General features: G+C 36.4%; 4 protein-coding genes and 1 long non-coding RNA gene across 9 annotated transcripts; 3 read left to right on the plus strand and 2 right to left on the minus strand.

The window, feature by feature from the left end:
- Positions 1-401: 401 nt before the first annotated feature.
- LOC125211270 lies at positions 402-1,305 on the plus strand. The gene is made up of 2 exons (XR_007174487.1): positions 402-1,030; positions 1,124-1,305. It is a non-coding gene; the product is annotated as an uncharacterized LOC125211270 (long non-coding RNA).
- A 942-nt stretch (positions 1,306-2,247) lies between these two features.
- LOC125212552 (mitochondrial import inner membrane translocase subunit Tim9-like) lies at positions 2,248-4,096 on the minus strand. The gene is made up of 2 exons (XM_048112758.1): positions 3,874-4,096; positions 2,248-2,711 (listed from the first exon to the last, which is right to left on the minus strand). Exons 1-2 carry the CDS (start codon positions 3,969-3,971, stop codon positions 2,528-2,530), a joined length of 282 nt encoding a protein of 93 aa, XP_047968715.1. The 5' UTR covers positions 3,972-4,096; the 3' UTR covers positions 2,248-2,527.
- Positions 4,097-5,447: 1,351 nt separating this feature from the next.
- Positions 5,448-6,898, plus strand: LOC125211678 (fasciclin-like arabinogalactan protein 4). The gene has a single exon (XM_048111571.1). The coding sequence runs from the start codon at positions 5,498-5,500 to the stop codon at positions 6,677-6,679; it is 1,182 nt and encodes a 393-aa protein (XP_047967528.1). The 5' UTR covers positions 5,448-5,497; the 3' UTR covers positions 6,680-6,898.
- Positions 6,899-9,466: 2,568 nt separating this feature from the next.
- LOC125210636 (palmitoyltransferase ZDHHC12-B-like) lies at positions 9,467-14,032 on the plus strand. Of its 5 annotated transcripts, none has more exons than XM_048110181.1 (14): positions 9,467-9,729; positions 9,839-9,973; positions 10,282-10,348; positions 10,512-10,605; positions 10,689-10,739; positions 11,449-11,545; positions 11,678-11,761; positions 11,986-12,026; positions 12,147-12,212; positions 12,328-12,387; positions 13,004-13,055; positions 13,169-13,445; positions 13,611-13,718; positions 13,836-14,032. In XM_048110181.1, the coding sequence occupies exons 1-12, from the start codon at positions 9,558-9,560 to the stop codon at positions 13,273-13,275; spliced, it is 1,026 nt and encodes a 341-aa protein (XP_047966138.1). In that variant the 5' UTR covers positions 9,467-9,557; the 3' UTR covers positions 13,276-13,445; positions 13,611-13,718; positions 13,836-14,032. The 5 variants fall into 5 exon arrangements, with proteins under 5 accessions (XP_047966138.1, XP_047966141.1, XP_047966139.1 ...); XM_048110184.1 differs by having other exon boundaries at positions 9,467-9,620; XM_048110182.1 differs by lacking the exon at positions 12,328-12,387.
- A 2,079-nt stretch (positions 14,033-16,111) lies between these two features.
- On the minus strand, positions 16,112-18,689 carry LOC125217105 (putative E3 ubiquitin-protein ligase XBAT31). Its single transcript, XM_048118931.1, has 8 exons — positions 18,440-18,689; positions 18,269-18,328; positions 18,099-18,170; positions 17,887-18,008; positions 17,662-17,802; positions 17,470-17,577; positions 17,005-17,263; positions 16,112-16,929 (listed from the first exon to the last, which is right to left on the minus strand). The coding sequence occupies exons 1-8, from the start codon at positions 18,617-18,619 to the stop codon at positions 16,531-16,533; spliced, it is 1,341 nt and encodes a 446-aa protein (XP_047974888.1). The 5' UTR covers positions 18,620-18,689; the 3' UTR covers positions 16,112-16,530.
- Between the last annotated feature and the right edge of the window lie 1,856 nt (positions 18,690-20,545).

Here is a 20,545-nt window from a genome sequence, read left to right on the forward strand (position 1 = left end):
GTTGTCACGTTTTCACTTTCTCCGCTTCACTCATCGTCTCCTCATACAAATTACTACTCCTATGTAAACTTATCAAATACTCCACATTAGTACCAAATAGTAATAAAATTAAATCCCACCTCAAAAACCAAATTTTCTCCCCTACTAAGTACTAATGCTGATGATACTACTACTCTTCCTGGTCCTATCATAACCGCCTTCGCCGCCACCAACATCTCCCTCACCATCACCGTCCCATCCGTCGCAAAACCCGCTGCCGCCCTCGCATAACGTCCTCCCCTACCACCCCGCCACCCACCTCCTCCCGGCGATGACCTCCGTGTCCGACCCGCCGAGCTCGGGTATGGGGATGTGGATATTGTGGTGGCGGAGAGGGGCTGGCCCTCTGCCGGCGACCCGGATCAGATTGGTGTTGGAGTGGACAATGCGGCGTCGTAGATTGATTGAGTTTTTGAACTCCGGCGTCGGAACGCCGCTGATGCCTAATCGAACCTTCGAAACCTATGTGTTTTCTCTTTTTAATGAGGATTTGAAGTCGGGTACGTCGGAAAGAATTTCGGGCTTTTCAGCCCGTTTATGATGTCGGAATTCTGCAGTTTTAATTCATCCTATGTTATTTAAATCATAAAGTTTGGTCAAATTTTAGAATATTAAATTATTTTAATTTTTCACATTGTCAAATTTGTGAATAAATCAATGTCTTTTGGAGATGTTAAAACACGTTGTCAATAATCCTTATTAAAGACTCGACACACATTCATATCATGAGATGCGTCGCATCAACACCGGAAGCTACGAAGAAATGGTGTGTGCGAAGCAGTGGATGCACAACTGTAAGCGAACATTGACTTCGTGTGCGGCTTAGATAGCCTCGACTGCGGGCCTATTGAAGGTGGCGCGGTCTGCTTTGAGCCGGACACCGTTAGATCACACGCGGCTTATGCCATGAATGCTTATTACCAATCCAACGGCCGGGATGATGTTGCTTGTGACTTCGGTGCCACTGCTGCCCTCACTACTAATGATCCTAGTAAGCAAAGCATCCCAACTCCTAATCAATTAATTTTATGCATAATTGAAGTACTAACACTTTCTCTTTTTTTCTACGCTATGAAAAATGTAGGTATACATACTGCTTCAAGTAATCCAATCAAATTTTGGATTCTCTATTTTATGATACTATTTCTTAGTGCCTAGTGGCTTTATTTGGGCGTGATTCAAGATTGTAACTTGAAAGGTGGATTACGTATGTGGAACTTTAAATGTAAACAGATTTTAGATTTATGGATGCTTCATTGTTATTCATTCCATTTTTTTATTTCTTAGCATCAAGGTTTTTACTATTATGTGGGTATCTTGTTTGTTGCAATTTTTTTCTATAAGACCACACCTTCAAAAATATGAAACTTGTCTAGACTCTAGTCTAATACTCCTTCCGTCTCAAGAAAGATGACTCATTCCTTAGACGGGACGAAATTTTATGCAGTTTTATTTTGTACTTAGGTGAAGAGAATAAAATAAAAGAGATGAAATAATGCAGAGATAATGAGTTTTTATTTTTAATAATGGGCCATCTTGGATTATTTTTTATAATGAGTCATCTTGGATGAGACAAATTAAAAAGGAAAGTGAATCATTTTTGATAGAATGAAAAAGAATACTATTTGTTCAAACAATAATAAATTAGTTTTTTCAATAAATCTGAAGAAAATGTTATACGAGAGAGAATGTAACTTTCAAATCTTGGATTTCTCTTTTCGAAATGTACCAAACGTTTGATATGAATGGTATGTATTGAAGTAATTCATTACTATCATTTGTTTTGTATTTGTTGATTAAGATAAAACAAAAACCGCTGTATCAATTAAATACTAGTACTACATTTTTTATTTATTAATATTTAATTAGTACTCCCGTCTCACAAAAGATGTTACAAGATGTTACATTTATGGGAGGGCACGCAGTTTTAGGAGGTTTTATGCGTTAAACGGTGAGAAAAAATATAAATTTTATATTAATATGAGAGAAAACTTTTTTTAATAATGAAAATATAACATCTTTTGTGGGACAAACTAAAAATAAAAATATGACATCTATCATAACACGGATGGAATACTATTTCGTAATTATTGTGTAGCTGTAGCTATATACTCCTTCGGTCTCATGAGCTTACGCGAAACCAAATTAGTAGTATTTTAATTAAATAAGTGAAAAAATTATATTGCAATGAGAAAACTATAAAAAAACTACCCCATAATTCTACAAAATAGTAGTATAAACTTTAATCATTTGCAATTACATACAGAAACAAATGACGACTCCTCTACGCTATTGAACTACTTTCGTTTCTCAAGTCAATAATATCTGTAACCTTGAAGGATTGTGTTGGTTCCAAAATGAATTGGAGAGTAAGAATGAGCATCAATGAGTTCAGTAAATCTCTAGTCGAGGAGGCTGCCACCCTCATTGTCTTAGGGTGGAAGAATTTTTTGCACATATTACGTCTTGCTTATCTCAAAACTTTCGACTATTGTGGCGATCCATCTTGGTTGAGTTCAGCAAACCTCGTCGCCACCCTTGTTGAGAGCCTCAAGAACTTCTCCGTGCATCTCCTCACACAAATTTCTTCTTGCTTGCCTAAAGTTTTACGGTAGAAGGAAGTTACGCAGTCATCGAAGCATCTTTGTGAAAGCTTGCTATACAAACCAAGGCTGCAGAGAGGCCAACAAAGGATTCATCAGCTGAAAAGCCCAAATAACCAGTGCAAGCAATACAGTTGTTAGTTGTTACTAGCACTAATAATGCAGTGAGAATTCTTTAAAAGGAAAATTACACTGTTAAGATAGGCAAAGCAAGGCTCGAATAACTTGTGGTAGAACCATAAAAAACAAATATAATCAACTTCAGCAGCAAAAGAAGATCACTTCTTGAGGAATTTCCATGTGATTAGGAGTTGCAGAAGTACATTTTTGAGCAAGCTACTCTTGACGAAATGCAACATAATTACTTAACAGAATTTGTAGAGAACGATATTTTAACGGAAAGATCATAATCCATAATCCAGTTGCTGACACATTTCCCTAATCACTTACTACAAAAAAAGGAACAAAATATCTCTTGTTCAAACACATAAGTACTTATTTGCCAGTAGCTATTGAAATATGTTCTGAAACTATAATCACATCAATAAGCAAACAGAAAACCAAATTAAGGCTTGGAAATGTCAATACTTGGATGATAGGACATATATAGCAGCATAATTTTTGGATTTAACTCAAGAAAGACAACAGAAGCATACTAGTACTACATAAGAGTGACTCTTCAAATCTACCCATTACCCTATTGTATGTTGGGCAACAGAGCAAAAAAACATTCCAACTTTGAGTTGCAACATTTTCTAACTCTTGTCAGAAAATCAGACCTTCCTACCGAAGATCATTCGCAAAAGCCATTCTAAAAGAAATGGAAACACATAAGGCCATTCTAAATCAACAATATATCGAAATTAAAGTAACCAATTCAACCTATATGTCAAAGAGATGGTGGAAAATAGATGTCATTCCCTTAACGTCCAATTGCACCGGAGTCGAGAAATGCACTGGTTTTAAGGAGAATACTTTATTTTCGCTTCATGTATAAAGTTGCACAAATTCATAACCAATGCAACCTATAAAACGTGAAGCTGCCAAAAGCAAACACACATACCCAAAACATTTTGTTTGAAAACTTGCAAGTTTTTGTTCCAAAAAAAGGAAGGGGGAAATACACAATCAGATGAAGCGCGCAAGTAAAACCAAAGATTAACAAGCAATGTAAATACAATTTCAAATGTTCTAACAACAAGGCTGCTGCTAAAATTACAGAATTTTGTACCTGTCGCGCGTTTGCATCTGGTCGATAATCGATGAAATTCGTGCTTGATCGGACTCGGGGAGAGATGAGATATCCGTTTCTAACAAGTTCTTATCCATGAATTGAAGCTTCGATATACGGATCTGAATTCTATAGATCCAGAAATGGAAATTGAGAGCTTCGTTTATATAGAGCTCTGGATTTGGTCGCAAGTTAGGGTTTAGGGTTTAGTGACTCTGGCGCCGCCTCCTATCAAAAGGGTACACAATTTATACGCAGTAGTTTAATTTCTTAGAAAAGTATTTCTATTATCCTTAAAAAATGTCTAAAAATAAAAAATAGTACACGAATGTTCATGGTAAAATGTCATCCCCAAATATTCATTTCAATGGTGAATCTCATTAATGATCACGCTAAATAAATGTTCAAATCAATGAATAACAACGATATCATTAGTACTTACTTATTAAAAGTCACAAACATCAAAACTTCAATACCCTCCTAAGTGTTGTATGATCTAGTCTGCTACTTTGCCGGTCTAATCTCAACATGCCTCAAGATTCAAATTTCAAACACGAAGCTTTAAGAAAATGATAGTTTGTACTTATAAATATGAGATATACATAAAATAAAATTAGAGTATACTATTTATCTTTAAAAATGGAGTATTAATTAGTAATTATTTTATTTATTTATTTATTTGAAATTATACAGAAAATCATGCTTTAATTTGAAACTATAAGTGATAGTAGGATTTAAATGAAATTTTTGGTGCTGAAATAAAAACCAAATTTAATCCCTACAAAAATGAGACGTATTATAAGTGGAACTATATCTAATTTTATTTTTAGTTTATTTCACACTGTTTTATTTGGGCTATGTCAATAGTAGTATAAACATAGAAGTACAATTCAGTGCCACTACATCTGCAATCTTGTACTTTATCTATTAATTAAACAATGCACATGTAACAACGTATTGTCGTAAATAGTTTGAATGGTACTAGTATAATTTAGCAAAATGAAAATTTGTGATGCTAAAAAAACATGCAAATGTACTCGCTCTAAAATTGATACGTATCAATTTATCAAATTGAAAATTTATTGGCGAATAGCAAACTTTGAATTGTGTGTGACAAACTAGTAATGAAAGTAGGAAAATCTGAAATTCGACATAGTTCTACTCCTATTTAATTTAGTCTCAGGATTCCAGAGAGCAAATTTTGATTTTTATTTCAGCACCAAATTTCAATTAGCTAAACTTAATCCAATTTATTTATAAAGAAAACCATCTTCAATCCAAAGCATAATTTTAACGGTGAAAAAAATGTGGTTCACAAATAATTATCTCATTTTATATTCGTTTAACTTTGATTATTTTTAGTAAATAGAGCCCAATTCCATTATCTTAAATCGAATCGAGTAGACAATTAATTATGGAAAGGGAGTAAATTAAAGAGTTGCTTAATTTATTAAATACAATGAGTGTGTAGTGTGTAGTCGTTTATACGGCGTCGTATGGGACAGCAGTGTCCCACCTCATGCTGTGTTTATAATGACAGCAGAGGATTCTATCCCCATTTCCCATTACACTCATCCACTTCCCTTCCCTTCCCTTCTTCACTTCACTCCACTCCACTTGAGAAATGGCTTTCTCAATCTTCATTCCCCATATTGCCCCTACAATCCTCTTCTATTTCCTCCTCCTACCCTCCCCCATTTCCTCCCTCAACATCACCCTCCTCCTCTCCTCCTACCCCTCCTTCTCCGACTTCAGTTCCCTCCTCTCCTCCACCGGCATCGCCGCCGATCTCGCTTCCCGCTCCTCCCTCACCCTCCTCGCCGTCCCCAACGCCCTCCTCCGCGCCCCCTCCTCCCCCAACCTCGCCGATGTCCTCCGCTACCACGTCCTCCTCGAATACCTCTCCCTCTCCGACCTCCGCCGCATCCCCCCCGCCGGCAAGCTCGTCGCCACTCTTCTCCAAACCACCGGCCGCGCCGCCGCCAATTCCGGCTCCGTCAACATCACAATCGACGCGAATTCGATCACATTCCACTCCCCTGCCTCCAACGCAACCCTAATTTCCCCAATCAAAACCCTACCCTACAACATCTCCATCCTCTCCCTCAATTCGCTCCTCATCCCCGCCGATCCCGATCTCGCCGCCTCGGAGACGGGCCCCCCGCTAGGGCTCAACATCACCAGCACGCTAATCAACGGCCACGACTTCAACGTCGCGGCGGCGATGCTGGCCGCGTCGGGCGTGATTTCCGAATTCGAGGCGGACGAGGGCGGCGCCGGGATCACGATGTTCGTCCCCACCGACGAGGCCTTCGCCGACCTCCCTCCCTCGGCGAAATTTCAATCCCTAGCGGCGGATCGGAAGGCGGCGGTGCTCCGATTCCACGTGCTCCACTCGTACTACCCGCTCGGCTCGCTGGAATCGATCGTGAACCCGGTCCAGCCGACGCTCGCGACGGAGCAGAACGGCGCGGGGAGCTTCACGCTCAACATCTCCCGCGTCAACGGATCTGTTGGAATCGACACCGGAATCGTGCAGGCGTCGGTGACGCAGACGGTTTTCGATCAGAACCCCGTCGCGATTTTTGGGGTTTCGAGAGTGCTGTTGCCGCGGGAGTTTTTCGGGAGGGATCCGATTGATCTCTTCAAGCCTAGTGGCGGCGGCGATGCTCCGCCGCCGGATATCGCGATGTCGCCGGAGAATTATGGGCCGGCGAATCATTTGTCGGCGGGAGGGGCTGGGGGCGGAGGAGTGGGGGTATTTTGGGGATTGTGGTGTACGGTAATTTTTTATTTTCTGAATTGAAATTCAATTATTCATGAGTTGAAAATTTGTAAAAGAAGAGGAAAATTTAACACGCTCCAGAATCCAGATTATGAATGTGGTGACCAAATTGGTTGAGTGTTTGCAGATTGATGGTACATTGTGATGTAAAGAAGATTAATTTTTTCGGACAATTTTGGAGGCTAGATTTTGATGTACAATATTTTACTAGTTTTTAATGCAGAATTTCGGTTTCTTGTACTTTTCACAGAAAAGGTGTGATGCGATGATATATTTATCTTGCCAATTTTCTTTTAATTTTCCTACATTTACGGACTAAAAAAGGTTGTTAGTATATAAAAGATGCTCGTTTTAAAAAAAGTGGTTAATATTTTCTAGTAGTACTACTTATACAAAATTTGCCTTGTGAGTTTGGGGTATGGTTTGTGTTGCACAATTTTGTGACATGGCAAAACCATTGAATAAATCCATAGCTTTTTAAATAAAAGGGCGAGGGCTTAAGTGGATTACGTTCAAGTAGTTTTATGTAAAACAATATTGGATCTAAAATGGTCGGACCACTATGTATAAATTGAAACCTTTTTATCTTCTTTATTTTGCTTCTCGATTTGGGTAAATTATTGATTTGACAGACTGGAAGAGCTTTTCAACTATGTTTGAAACTTTTAGTTTATCTGAGAACCTTGTGGCAAATTAATAGTCACACATTAGTAATAATGCTCCATTACGGTTCTCAGAGGCAAATTAATAGTCACACATTAGTAATTGGTAATGCTCCATTACTCGTGTTTAACCCATGTTTTATAGTTTATTAAGGTTTAAATGAATTGAATCACTTAATAGCAGTGGCAAATACAGGGGGAAGGGGTCGGCTGCTCCCTCGGTGCGACTAATTTTCACTTATTCGGTCATAAAATTTCCATATCCGCCACCTCCATTTGCTTCCCACCACCCAGAAGTATCAAAAAAATAGCAATGTTTGTCTTAAACTAAACCCATAATATATATTCTGCCATTTCCATTTTTATATCATAGATCCACCACTGCTTACTAGTATGAAATTATTAACATCAAATTCAACCTTGTTTCTTTAGAGGTAAAGCCCAACTCCCAGTCCTCCCTGACTATCTTAGAGCATCCCCATCCGTGTTCTTATTTAAAAGCACGGAGGTGGACCCGTACCCACTTTTACTCCATGTCCTTAAACAAGAGCACAACACCCACATCCATGGTCTTCCACAAGGACAAGCTCAAGGGTTCCACCATTCTATTATTCAATTTAAATACTTCAATTACTAAAAATATTTCTACAATATAAAAATACATTAAAATATAAAAGTTACATAATTAAATCCTAGAAAATAAAAATACATAACTAAAATCCTAGAAAATAAAAAAATACATAATTAAAATCCTACAAATTAAAAAATTACATAATTTATTGGGAAATGGGAAAATATTTTGTTTATTTAAAAACAATTTTTTATATTAAATTTCGAATTTAAAAAAAAAAAAAAAACGAAAAATGCCAACGACTAAACGCAGCCCGCCACGTCAGCCTACTCAGCGGCACGGACATGCTCTTATTTAAGAGCACCGCCCTGCCGCTGGCACGGATGGACAACGTGCAACGGCAAGCAGTGGTCGCCTTGCCAGCGGCAAGGACGACCGTTGCGGATGCTCTAAGAACAAAAAATCATACTACTAATACTACTAATTCAATCAACCTCCCCATTTTACCCACAACTGTCCATTCTACTTTTTTACTTTACGACTACTTTTCTTTTTTACCGAATCATCAATTATATGTTCCAAATCAGATCTAGCTAAATAAAAAAGATGGAAATCAGATTTACGTTAGATAAATCAAAGTTTTATATAGATATGGGGGCAATATCTCTAATTAATATCGATGGCAAACTAAGAGCAACCTAATATCATCTTCTTAAATCTATCGATAGATGCGGAACAAGTATTTAGAAGGGCATAGCAATTTGATTCTATCATTTATTAGTAAATATAAAAAGAGATTAGAATCATCAAATCATGAACACTGTCAATTGTTGGGAAGCAATAGCAACAAATTATTCAACATGAATCCAACACCTTCATTTTCTTTCATCTTCATGTTCTTAATTATTAGATTGGCAAGTTTGATAAGAGAGTTTGGAGGCCTTCTTACTAAGCTTTGGTTGTACAAGAATACATGAGAGTGTTGCTCAAGAGTTTCAAAAGGAAAAAATGTTTAGTGGAATAATGGGAACATACTATACTACTGAAATTATTGAAAAGGGGTACATACATGCTCTATTTTGATTAATAGCGTAAAATATAATCTAATTCTTTCATTAGTTCAGGCCACGTGTGTAGTTATGAACTGACGATGATTATGTTGTGACAAGATTATTGATTTTGCGCTGATTTAATTGGGGTTTAAATGTGAAGAGCAAATGTGATATAGAATGTTGAGGTTGCTTGACAAAGGCTTCTTCTCAAGGAGGAAAGAGGAAAGAGATAAGGCTAGAATTAGAACTTCATCAAGTCAAAATATAAATCAAGAATGATCAACAACAACATTTGAAAGATGCAATTCCCAGTTTAACAATCACTCCAAAAAAGATACATTCGCACAATTTACTAACACAATATTAGTATTTCCAATATTTTTTAATTTTCCCTTTTATTTTATCAATTGCATATTAAAACTCCTATCATTTTAAACTGTACTATTTTTACGACAGGATGATGGAGTATAAAACAAATGGTTTCCAAACTTTTACATGTCGTAAACTTTTGTTTTTGCGGGAAAAATTTATTTCGTTTCGCCCAAACAAATTAGTACTGTTACTACTGAAAGCAACGAAATAGATTTCTGAATCGGAACCCTAATTTTGACGAAATGCTAGAACCAGAAGAAGAAATTATCCCACGCCACAATCCAAAATGGAACAAATCTTCCACAGTTAGTTGCTTGGTTTCTTTGATCTCAGTTTCCTTTACTCACTTCTCCTTCTCTTTGCTCCCTTTCTTCCTCCCCGCTTCATCCTTCCTCTCCCTTCTTCCTCTCTCAGGTTATAATTCTTATCCTGTTTCTGTATAATTCTTCTTAACCATGGGCATCGAGTTTCGATTGGATGCAATAATTTTGAATTTTTTCTTCTTTTTCATCCAATTTTGCAGCGGTGTTGCTCGTACTCGTGATGGGATTGGGGAGATTGTGCAAGAGGGTTGCTGGAGTGAGGGCTTCGGCGCCAGCTTTTGTTTTCTTCAGCATTCTTTTCGTATGGGCTATTTACATAACTGTGGTTCGCCGAGGTCCTATTTTGATTCTTCAACTTAACAGCTGTAGCTCAAGTTCTTGTCAAAATGTGTAAAAGTTTAAGTGATTGCTTAGTTGGAAAATTACATGATCTTCACTGATGAATGTGCAAGGAATCTATCGAGACTCATTAAATAGTTTCTTTAGTGATGCAAATTTGAGGTTGGAATATTTATTTTGACATATATGTAGCTGTAGTTGGAAGGTGCTTGTAATTATATTTTCCTTGTTTCCTAACAAATGCAGTTACATGTAATGTTTTTGTGTTTACATATCAGTAATGCTATTTCTTTACTTGATGCAGTTATTTCATCTTTGTTGGACATTGTAATGAACATTGAAATGATTATGGTGTTAATCGGCCTATGCTGGTAAGTTGCTTACTTGCCAGTCAATGATTCTTACATTTTCTTGGTAGAGATGCAATAAATCTGAATTTTATGTATCTCAGCATGTTTGTCTTTGTATGTTTCTTATATGTTGTGATCATTTATTCATAACAGTCGTATTCTTACATCATACTATTGGTTGCAGTATTATGTTATCAGACCCTGGAATTTTGACCCATCATTCTTGCGCTCACCTATCTGTCCGGAATTCTATCAATGAAATTGAATCCCATGGAGAGGTGGCACAAGTTTGATTATTCGTTTTTATTATGCTTTTCGATTTACCACCATAACTTATAGATATAATATTGTTTTTGTATAGGAATTGAAAGTTTCAACTTCTGTTGCACATCAAGAGTCCCCTGCTGAAGAAGTATGATGTTTCTTCTCTCTTATCCTTATCTAAAGAGATACTTATTGTGCCATTTACCATCTACACTCCCAAATTTGGGATGCAGTGTGTCCAGACTCAGCTCCATTTGCTTTTAGTTTTGTTCTGCAGATTGCATTCTAACAATAACTAACATTCAGGGGTGAATCGGGATATCATTTGAAAGTTTATAATTGTGATTTTCTTAGGTAGTTTTTTATGTTAACCTGAATTGTATTGCCACTAAGAATTCAGATTGGGTAATACTTATCTTAGAAGGTCTTATGCTTTCTGTTGTTCTTTAGCAGTTATCCAACTGAAGAGAATGGCTTTAAAAGAAAATATAGTGCATGGCATGAATACAGTGTGGTAACATAAGAGTGTTCTTAGGTCATTATATTTCTTGTTCTCTTTAGTTCATCTATGATCAAATCATTCTCATTGGTTTCCCTTGACTCAACCCATTTATGGATAGAGTTTGCTAAACAATGACCTGAATTTGAACAATTGGATTAAATTCGACATATATGTTGGCTAGCTTGTATCACAACAAAGCTGCATGAAGCGGTGGAGAAACCTAGACATAGGGTTCCATATGAGCCAAGCTACTGGAATCTTCTTTCAAAAGAGCTTGATTACACTAGATAAACACAGATTCTGCATGATTTTCATTATACAGTTCTCTGCTTTGTAAACTGTATGCTTTATTCAGGAATTTAGTAGATACAGGAGGGTAAGATATTGCAGGTACTGCAAGAATTATGTTATGGGACTTGATCATCATTGTCCTGCTTTTGGAAACTGCATAGGTAATTGCATCATGCTTTGCCTATTAATTTTTTGTTGTTCAATATATCACTGTTTCTGAAGTGTTTATAGTTCAACTGATCATATTGTTATTATTTGTTTAATAGATTTGGAAATTTATGGCTGCCATGCAGGTCAAAGAAATCATGCTCTTTTTATCGTGCTTGTTGTTGGCTTTGCGATATCTGAGGCTTCTTTTGTAGTGTGTGCTTCATATTGTGAGTTCAAACCATTCACCTCACTTTTACTTTTTCTTATGCGGAGTATTTTGTGTAGATGTGAGGACAGAAGATATACCTTAAGAATTACTAGGATTTAGCATAGCTAAGAACTTATTAAGTATATTTGTGGCAGTTATCAGAAACTCCTTATTTATCAACATCCCTCTGCATTTTCTTCTCAAACTAATCTCAAGTATTTTCTTTAATCCTCTGAGCTACAGTCATGGCTAAGTCCGAGACCTCAAAATTTGTTGGAGAGAAGGTAAGTCATATTTCTCCAGTTCTCGCCAGTTGATGCATTCATTAGCATCATATTGTCTTTGCTGCATTGGTTGGATCGTTGGCTAACTAGTTTCTGTCAAACATGATTTAACTCTTCCAGCTTATTACATCCAGAAACTTGGTAGTTGGTACCGCATTATTTTGCGTGATTCAAGTGGTTTGGCAGGTAACCCCTGTTAGGTTGTCCTAATACTGTTGTAATTTTTATTTGTCAAATCCAGTCAAAATCTTTGTATGATAGCTCATGTTTTCATCTAACAGAGAACTTCTTCGTCTCTTAGGTGGTTTTCATAATGTGGCATGTCCATTGCGCATGTTTTAACATCAAAACTGATGAATGGGTAAGCTTTATTAACATGCTAGAGCAAAGAGATTCAGCTTCTACGAACTGGTAGAGCTTGATAATTCAAACTATGCATGAACCTTGACATTTGATGTTGGGATACACTTGGGATTGAAAGCGGCTTTTCACTCAAAAAGACTGAAATGGGAATATAGTTAGGGCTAGTTTACTTTATTTCCCACCCAACTAGAAGGGGGCAGCTGATTGAATTGTGCTTGTGTTCAGCCTGTTGTTACAAATGCAACTTTTGAGCAGATCTTGATTAGATAGATCAACTATATTTCGGGTTCTGGATATATATGGTGCATGCTTTCCATTTTTATTTTATTTTTAAAAAATTATGCTATGATGCCCGGAAGGGCCACTTTCAAATGGGTTTCAATTTTAAACAGCAGTTCAAAAACTGAAGGGTCCTATGGCAAAAGGCCAAGATGATCTATGAATTGCTCAAGTGGTTTGCAGTTGGCATTACTTGCTTGCTTTCTTGTCACATGAGAATAATTATTACTTAGGTTGTCTGCATTATAACAGTTACAGAAGTAACATGCTTGATGCTGGAAATTGATAAGAACAAAACGTGCACATATATAGTTGATCTGTACAAATTATTGCAGATAAATTGGAAAAATTATCCAGAATTCCGGAGTAAAGTCGTACCCCATGAAGGTAAGTTACTGCAATTTTTCTCGGGCGTCTCTTGTTAAATGCATATATGCTTTAGTTGAACTTACTTAGTTCACACCATTGCCAGTTCTTAGTCGCGTTATTATATTGTACAGGCCAGCCCCATCCCGACGCACAATTTATTAACCCTTACGACAAAGGAATTTTAAGAAATCTGAAGGAGTTCTTTGCAACAGATGCATATCTTCCTTGCAGATTGTGATCATCATCATCCATCAAAAGCTCTCTTCATCTTTTACATAATGCCTAAAGCTGAAACTGGAGAGCCCGCCCTACTTGTTATCTAAACCGAGAACAGAGGATGCCCGATTCTGACGAGGCTCTTCTGGTGGTGCGTCACCAGACACCAAGCTCATGCACTCCATAAAACTGGTAAAAAGTCTGCTTCCCTTTTAACTGTTAAAAAAATAAGCCAGTCCACATGTGATCGTACGGTCATGCCACTAATTCTCTCTAGAAACATTATCTTAAGTGTTTCGTCGCATCTTCCACCATCAACTTGTCGCCTTAATCATCAATTATCGCATCATTTTACAGGGGGTTTTCCTGATGGTTTTAACCGCTGAGCTCGGACCTTGTCGGATGGACTCGAGGCTGATGATCGATTCAATCTGGACAACGAGTCAGTTATGAATCGAATCAAAGGTGTTTAATGCTTCCAAACAACACACACTTTTGTAGCCCCCTTACATGAATCATTCAAGAATTGACATTTATCGAATCTTTACTAATCTTGTTTTTTTCCTATCATTTCTTGCACAGATAAGCCCCATTCTCAACATGGTGACACTGACAGGCTGCAATCTGTGTAACTGTTTGATTTGTTTTGAGTGTTGTGTTTTAAATCGTAACAGCAAGGACACTTATAGTTTTAGACAAGTGTATTTTGGAATATATATTTTTCGGCAAAAATTATAGGCTTTATTATCCTAATATATGTGATGTTTATGTTATTTTCATATAGTTGGCGTGAAGTGTAATTATTAGTAATGCTATATAAACTGTTATTTTCACTAATTTCCTCATTGCTTGTCTAATTTTCTACTAATACCCATTTAATTTAAGCAACTGATAGTGATTCCTCAATATTTATCAATGATTTATCCCAACTACCAGAAATGTCACACCAAAAATATCGGAGGTTAGTTGACGTGGTGCTGTCTTTTCGACGTACAAGAAACGAGCTGTGATAGCGATGCCATTTTCTAAAAGAATAAAGATAATGTAACTTCATTTTTTTTTCTGATTCATATCGGCAAACTAGTTCTATCGATAATTGTTGAAAAATGTCGATTTTTGAACTAAAACCGCCAATTACCTATTCAAAATCGAAATTGTGAATTTATTTGTCAGGTCGATTATGATTATATTTTACTGACTCAGAATGATAAAATACCGACCTATCATTTCATTCCTTCATTTATTCTAAATTTCGTTATAAAAAGATTAAACCTGACTTACAAGACTGTAACTTTGAAACTTCTTACATTTGAATTCAAAACATTGCAAGCCCTTCAAGCCATCAAGGTAGTTTAATTGGTGGGCACATAAGTATTGATTATGAATAGTTAAGAATATTTATGTTTAATGAGGATGGATGTGTAGAGTTAAAATTAAGTTGAAGAAATCTTAGTTGGCGGCTGACTAGAGAAATATGAACATAAATAGTTAACATGTGAGATCATGAATTTCATAATTTAAAACCACCCTATCATCCATCTACTGTTTGTATGGTGCATAATTGACAAAATCAAACCACTACCACCTATATACAATTAATATCATTTTATGAAATATCTTCCTAAGTGAGCGGTGTGCAAAAAGACAAGATAAGGTAAACAATTTAATATATTGTATTTGAAAATGAAATATACTATACATTTATTATAAGCAAGGGTTCAAATGACAATTTATATTTTAAATATGAATAAAGAATTATCTTTAGTTGTTAAATTTGAAAAATGAATGAAGATACAAGGTTCACTTAATGAGAGGCGAAAAAATAATTTAATTTCTTTTTTCCAAATACAATTTCATTGTAAACAGTAGTGGCTTTAGTGATTTCAATATTCTCGATACAAATGAATTTTTTATTGAGCCACCCTATAAAACAGACCAAATTCAGATCCAAATCTTTTTTTATTATAAATAGTTAGTCTTTGAATTTTGATTAGTCCCACAGTGACTTGCGATTTAGTAAATCTTTGAAACTTTTCAATTTTAAATAGATTTACTTAATGTTCCCGCGTGAGAAGAATGAGATTAATTTGCTTAATGTATATGGATGTTTCATTCACTTGATTAGGATGTTTACAATTTATTATTTTAAGGTAAATGGGCGTCTGCTACTTCTCTTTTACCTAATTCAAGTCTGTCACGATACATTTGAATTGAAGGAATATTCATTCATCACTTTCTCCACACTCCAAACTCCAAAACAATAGTGCTTTTTTTATGTGGTGTAACCCATACACCTTTATTAATATACTACTATTGTTCAAAATCGAACCAAGTGAACAAAATAATAAATTGTTTGACCCCTTCAATTTTTTTGTCACGTTATTCTTTGTAGAAAAATGAATTGACGAAGTGATGCACTCCAAGTCTCCAACCAACTTGTGGCATCATAAATTATAACCAATGTTATTAATATGAAATAATTACACGTATTATTATTATTATTATTATTATTATTATTATTATTATTATTATTATTATTATTATTATTATTATTATTATTATTATTATTATCAAAATAAGTCAAACAACTAACCAATCGCGTGCCATGCCATACCATGCACCACGTGAGGCTGTCTCCAACAAATAATTCACTACCAAGGAAAAAACATACACCAAAATAAATAAATAAATAAATGTCAGCAGTTAGGACAGATCATAATTTTAGATGGGTCCCCTTAAAAATAACCTTATCTCAATGTCTCATCTCACAAAATAAGCATAACAAGAATATAACTGTGGTCAAGTACAAAAACAATTTACCAAAGATGGGGGACAATTCATCACCACAACCATCAACATTAGAAAATTCAGTTTCATTTGTTCTCATCTCTGGTTTCCCACAAAATTCATACAAACATCAAAATATACAGCAACTGATTGCATCATTTTGGATCCAAATTCTCGCATTCTATTAAAACAAATGAATTTTACAAAGGAAAGCAGCAGAAAAATGAATGACAATTCTTGAATATTATCATCAAGATTTCCAAAGAATACCTTCCTAAACCTGAATTTGGAAGTAAATCCAATGACTAATGTGACAAAGCAGAAACAATTAAACCTCCAAATTCAAAAACATGCAAACATGCATTTGCTTATTTTGTCTTCAAATCTACAAAGCAGATGCAGAGAGAGCTATGTATACCTGCCCTTATGGCAGTTCTCGACAATCCAAAGCTTGTTTCACCCAGTCCAAGTTCTTGATCCCCGGCCTAATCTAAGTCTCAAGGCTCAATGGCTTATCAAGAAGCTCGTCCCCGGCAGCGAACCTGCCTGATCCCCGGCTCATCTTGCTAAACGACCCCACTGCAGAGAGGCTCTTGAAGCTGCTGCTTCCCTCGCTCAAATTTCGTGACCTCCAAGACTTGCGTGGCTTTGAGGAGCAGATGTCACGCTCAGTTTCATTCTCGACCCTGACCTTAGCCACAACGAGCTTGACTATGTTGCTCCTGCAGAAGGGGCAGACTGGCACGGTAGGACAAGAGGTTGTTGGTTTGGGCTTATTGTGGCAGCACAAGGCGAGCGTGCATTGTGCACACATTTGATGGCCACATGCTTGAACCTCGATCGTGCAAACTTGATCGAAGCATATGCAGCAAAGATCTGTTTCGCTTGCCTACAGAGTGACATAGTCAAGATTAATATTTCTATTGAATTAGATTCCTGATATAAGTCATGATAGATAAATTACCTCAGATATATCGTCATCAATTCCAGAGTCGGATGCTGATGGCGACGGGAGAGAGTAAACCGTCCCCTTCAAGATGGTTTTTTCTCTTTCTCTGTTGGCCTCCATCAAGGCTTGTTCTAATAGAGCTTTCGCCTCCTGATTGAGTTCGCTGATGAACTTCAGAGGCGACGGCCAGACAAGAGGCTCTGCTGATGAAGGGTTCAGAAGAGCCGCACATTCTCCATGGCGGTGCCTTGAAGCTACCACATACGGTATTCTCCTGAATTGTATCCAAAACAAGAGATGGAGGTTAGTCTTCTAGTATTAATTAACATCATTTGCCTATCTTCTTTTTTTGTAGAAACAACTAAATCAACCATATATAACAAGAAGCACATAAATGGACAGAAAATGAATTCTTGAATAACAGCAGAACCACTGTCACGAAATAGCGAATTCAAGTGAAGCACGATATTTATCACATACCCTGAGGCGTCTCTCTGCAGTCGATCAGCACCCCAAGCTAGCAATTCTCTGATGCAATCAAGAGAGCCACCTCTTGCAGCTAAATGAAGAGGAGTACTACCAGGAAAGCTGCAGAGCACAAATCATCAAGCACGAAACAACAAAACAAACACGAAGCAAGTGTGTAAAAGCACTGCCTACGAAAAACATTACCTATATCGGCCAGTTGGAGAACAGACAAGGGCTCCATTATCCAACAACATATGAACACATCGAGGGCGACTTTGACGCGCTGCCAAGTGCAACGGTGTGGCCCCTTTGCTATCTCTAATGTTCACAAAATGAGAGTAGCCCCTGCACAAATTGTTCACAGACCATTCAAATTTCATTTTAATTAATCACTAGTGATGGAAAACTGACCCTTGAACGAGAACCTACCACGAAGCTGAGACGTGGGAGGTTCGAGCAGCGGATAGAATGGCCTCGAGGCAATCAGAATGGCCATAGTAAGCCGAATAGTGCAAGCAGGTCCTTCCATTAAGAGTATCAAACATCAAAATCTAACAAGATGTAATCAAAATTAGGTACGAGCAGAAATTCCTATTTTGATTGATTCAATAAATGATGAAACATTTATGAAAATTGCATACATTTGCACCAGCCTCAATCAGCTTCTCTACACAGGAGATCTTTCCATGCATTGCAGCCACCATCAATGGAGTCTATACACTCAATCAAAGATCAAACAATCACACAGCTAATCAACACTAAAGATGAAGAACTTTTCACCAAAATGAACTGAGATAAATCAATCACTCACCTGTTTGTACCGATTTAACACATCCGGCTTCACGGATCGTTGGAGAAGCAATGATAGAATCTGAAGCCAACAAAACAAAATTCCCAATTTCACAAAACAGACACACAAAAAAAAAAAATTTACAAAATTCAGCATTCAGCAACAACAAAAAGACATTTTAAAGATTCCGACCTCGATCTGGCCATTGGCGGCGGCGATATGAAGAGGAGAGTTACGATCACAAGTGGTCGAGCGATGAATGATGGATGAATCCCTTTCCAAAATGGCTTCAAAAAACTCCAAATCCCCTAACTGCACCGCACCAAACAGCCCCTGCTCCTCACTGGTATTGCAGCTCATCCCCTGACCCATTTCTCCGACGGAAACGGCGGCGCACCACCGCGGAAGTTGGTGGTGGTGGACTGAAGAGAGGAAATTAAAGCGTGTCTCAGTATTTATTTGTAAATGGTGCTGCCCGGGAACCAAAGATCAGAGGAGAGAGACACAAAAGCTGACCGTATTTGACGACGGGCAGCGCTCAGATATTTTGCGGGCAGTTCGATTATTTTTATCTTTTTAGTTGAAAAATGATTTTGTTGATTGTTCAAATCTGCAAAGTTTTAGGCGTCAATGTTTTATGGTTACTAAATTCAAAGTTTACACACAATTTTGTGGAATTAACACCACTTTTTTCGACATAGACTTTCTTTGTTTTCTAATCATTTCATCACTAGTATAGTTGGATTTGAAAATAATCTTTCACAAAGTAAGCAAAACGAAATAAAGAGGCATTTGAATTTGGAAAATAAAATTAGTAAAAATTAGCACTTTTCACTATAAATGGTGGGAGAAAATGAAAATCATATCAAACGACTATCAATTTTGTATCGGAATTGTACTAAATGTATCAAATAATTGAAAATTGTAGGAGTACTATAATTTAGGTAATTGTGACAAATTAGTTACAATTTACTATTCTCTTCCGTTACAAGAGTGTTTGATTTCAAATGGTTGATTGCGCTTGTTCAACGCCAAATATATGAAAGCCATCATTTTAAATGGAATACCTAATTTACCCTCATAAATTGTTGAGGTGTGTTTTCAAATGTCTTGCAATCAACGGGGCATAATAGGAATGACGATGATTATGCATCAAACCAGAGGCAATCAATCAACAACAAAATCATATATTAAACATTCAAATAATCACAATAAGAAAATGTATATATGCACGCAAAGTATGTTTTATTGGTCCAACATATTCAGAAAGATGTTTGTGGGGTGCTTGATAAAATGCTCAAAGTATTAAGTATGTAATGTGCAATCTTGGATTAAATTTATAAAACTATATCTTTTTCCATTTTCATAAAAAAATGTTAAGATTTTTAACCCATGTTATTAATTAAGCTATCTCCAAATAAATACGCGTTTGAGATATGGATTCCAACGGTAAAGAAATTTGACCAATTTGATTGGAGATAAAAGAGTTTGTTTTCTTTTTAATTTAAGGTCACAGTCAACCAGTACTCTAAGCACTTAAAATAATTAGACAACTGGTAAGGATCTAAAGTTGTTCCATATCCAAAGTCAAAGATTAATCAATTAACATTTAGTTAAGGATGGATAAGTCTCTATCACTCAATCATGTATTGTCGCCAAAGATTTTAATCAAACATGTTTGGCATATCTCGGAATGAGAATTTGGATAGTATTAATATAAGTTAGATTGAAGTATTAACATAAACTTAAGAAAAGTACTCCTACAAAAATGTGGCAAGGATGAATGGATATAGCACTATAAATTAATGTGCTCACTGTAATATCCAACTAAAATCAACCAAGACTTGGACAAGTCCATTTGTATTGGTCAATAAGTAGATGGATGACTAAGAAATTGTAGACACACTTGACTTGATAATGGTGAATGCAATTATACATAGCAACTATTCTACACTATAATGTAGTACTATGGTGTTCATTATTGGAGGAAAAATTTCGATGTATATTGTCAGAAACTCAGAATGAGGTAACTGAATGTTCTTTACTTACTTTCATAAAAATATCAGCCTTCCAATAATAATAGAGGTATGATTTTTAGAATATGATTTTATACTTAAAAATGAAATATGGATAATTTATTCTGGAACGAACAAAAAAAGAAGACATTTATTAAGAAATGAACGAGTATATTAATATATTTTAATTAATTGATATTCATGAAATATTTTTCATTATTGAATACCTAAACAAGTCCAACTAGTCAACTCGTTGATCCAATGCAAATGGTTTGCAGTGAAC

Source organism: Salvia hispanica, chromosome 3 (assembly GCF_023119035.1).
Source record: "Salvia hispanica cultivar TCC Black 2014 chromosome 3, UniMelb_Shisp_WGS_1.0, whole genome shotgun sequence".
Taxonomy (NCBI): domain Eukaryota; kingdom Viridiplantae; phylum Streptophyta; class Magnoliopsida; order Lamiales; family Lamiaceae; genus Salvia; species Salvia hispanica.

Excerpts from the sequence above, each read along its gene's own strand:
- LOC125212552 (XM_048112758.1), bottom strand. The coding sequence starts at position 3,971 with ATGGATAAGAACTTGTTAGAAACGGATATCTCATCTCTCCCCGAGTCC. Across the intron at positions 2,712-3,873 it reads CAGATGCAAACGCGCGACAG|CCTTGGTTTGTATAGCAAGC; the intron begins GTACAAAATTCT and ends GCCTCTCTGCAG.
- LOC125211678 (XM_048111571.1), top strand. The coding sequence starts at position 5,498 with ATGGCTTTCTCAATCTTCATTCCCCATATTGCCCCTACAATCCTCTTC.
- LOC125210636 (XM_048110181.1), top strand. The coding sequence starts at position 9,558 with ATGCTAGAACCAGAAGAAGAAATTATCCCACGCCACAATCCAAAATGG. Across the intron at positions 10,606-10,688 it reads AAATTGAATCCCATGGAGAG|GAATTGAAAGTTTCAACTTC; the intron begins GTGGCACAAGTT and ends GTTTTTGTATAG. Across the intron at positions 12,027-12,146 it reads CAAAATTTGTTGGAGAGAAG|CTTATTACATCCAGAAACTT; the intron begins GTAAGTCATATT and ends TAACTCTTCCAG.
- LOC125217105 (XM_048118931.1), bottom strand. The coding sequence starts at position 18,619 with ATGGGTCAGGGGATGAGCTGCAATACCAGTGAGGAGCAGGGGCTGTTT. Across the intron at positions 18,329-18,439 it reads CCGCCAATGGCCAGATCGAG|ATTCTATCATTGCTTCTCCA; the intron begins GTCGGAATCTTT and ends TGTTGGCTTCAG. Across the intron at positions 17,578-17,661 it reads TCTCCAACTGGCCGATATAG|CTTTCCTGGTAGTACTCCTC; the intron begins GTAATGTTTTTC and ends TGTGCTCTGCAG.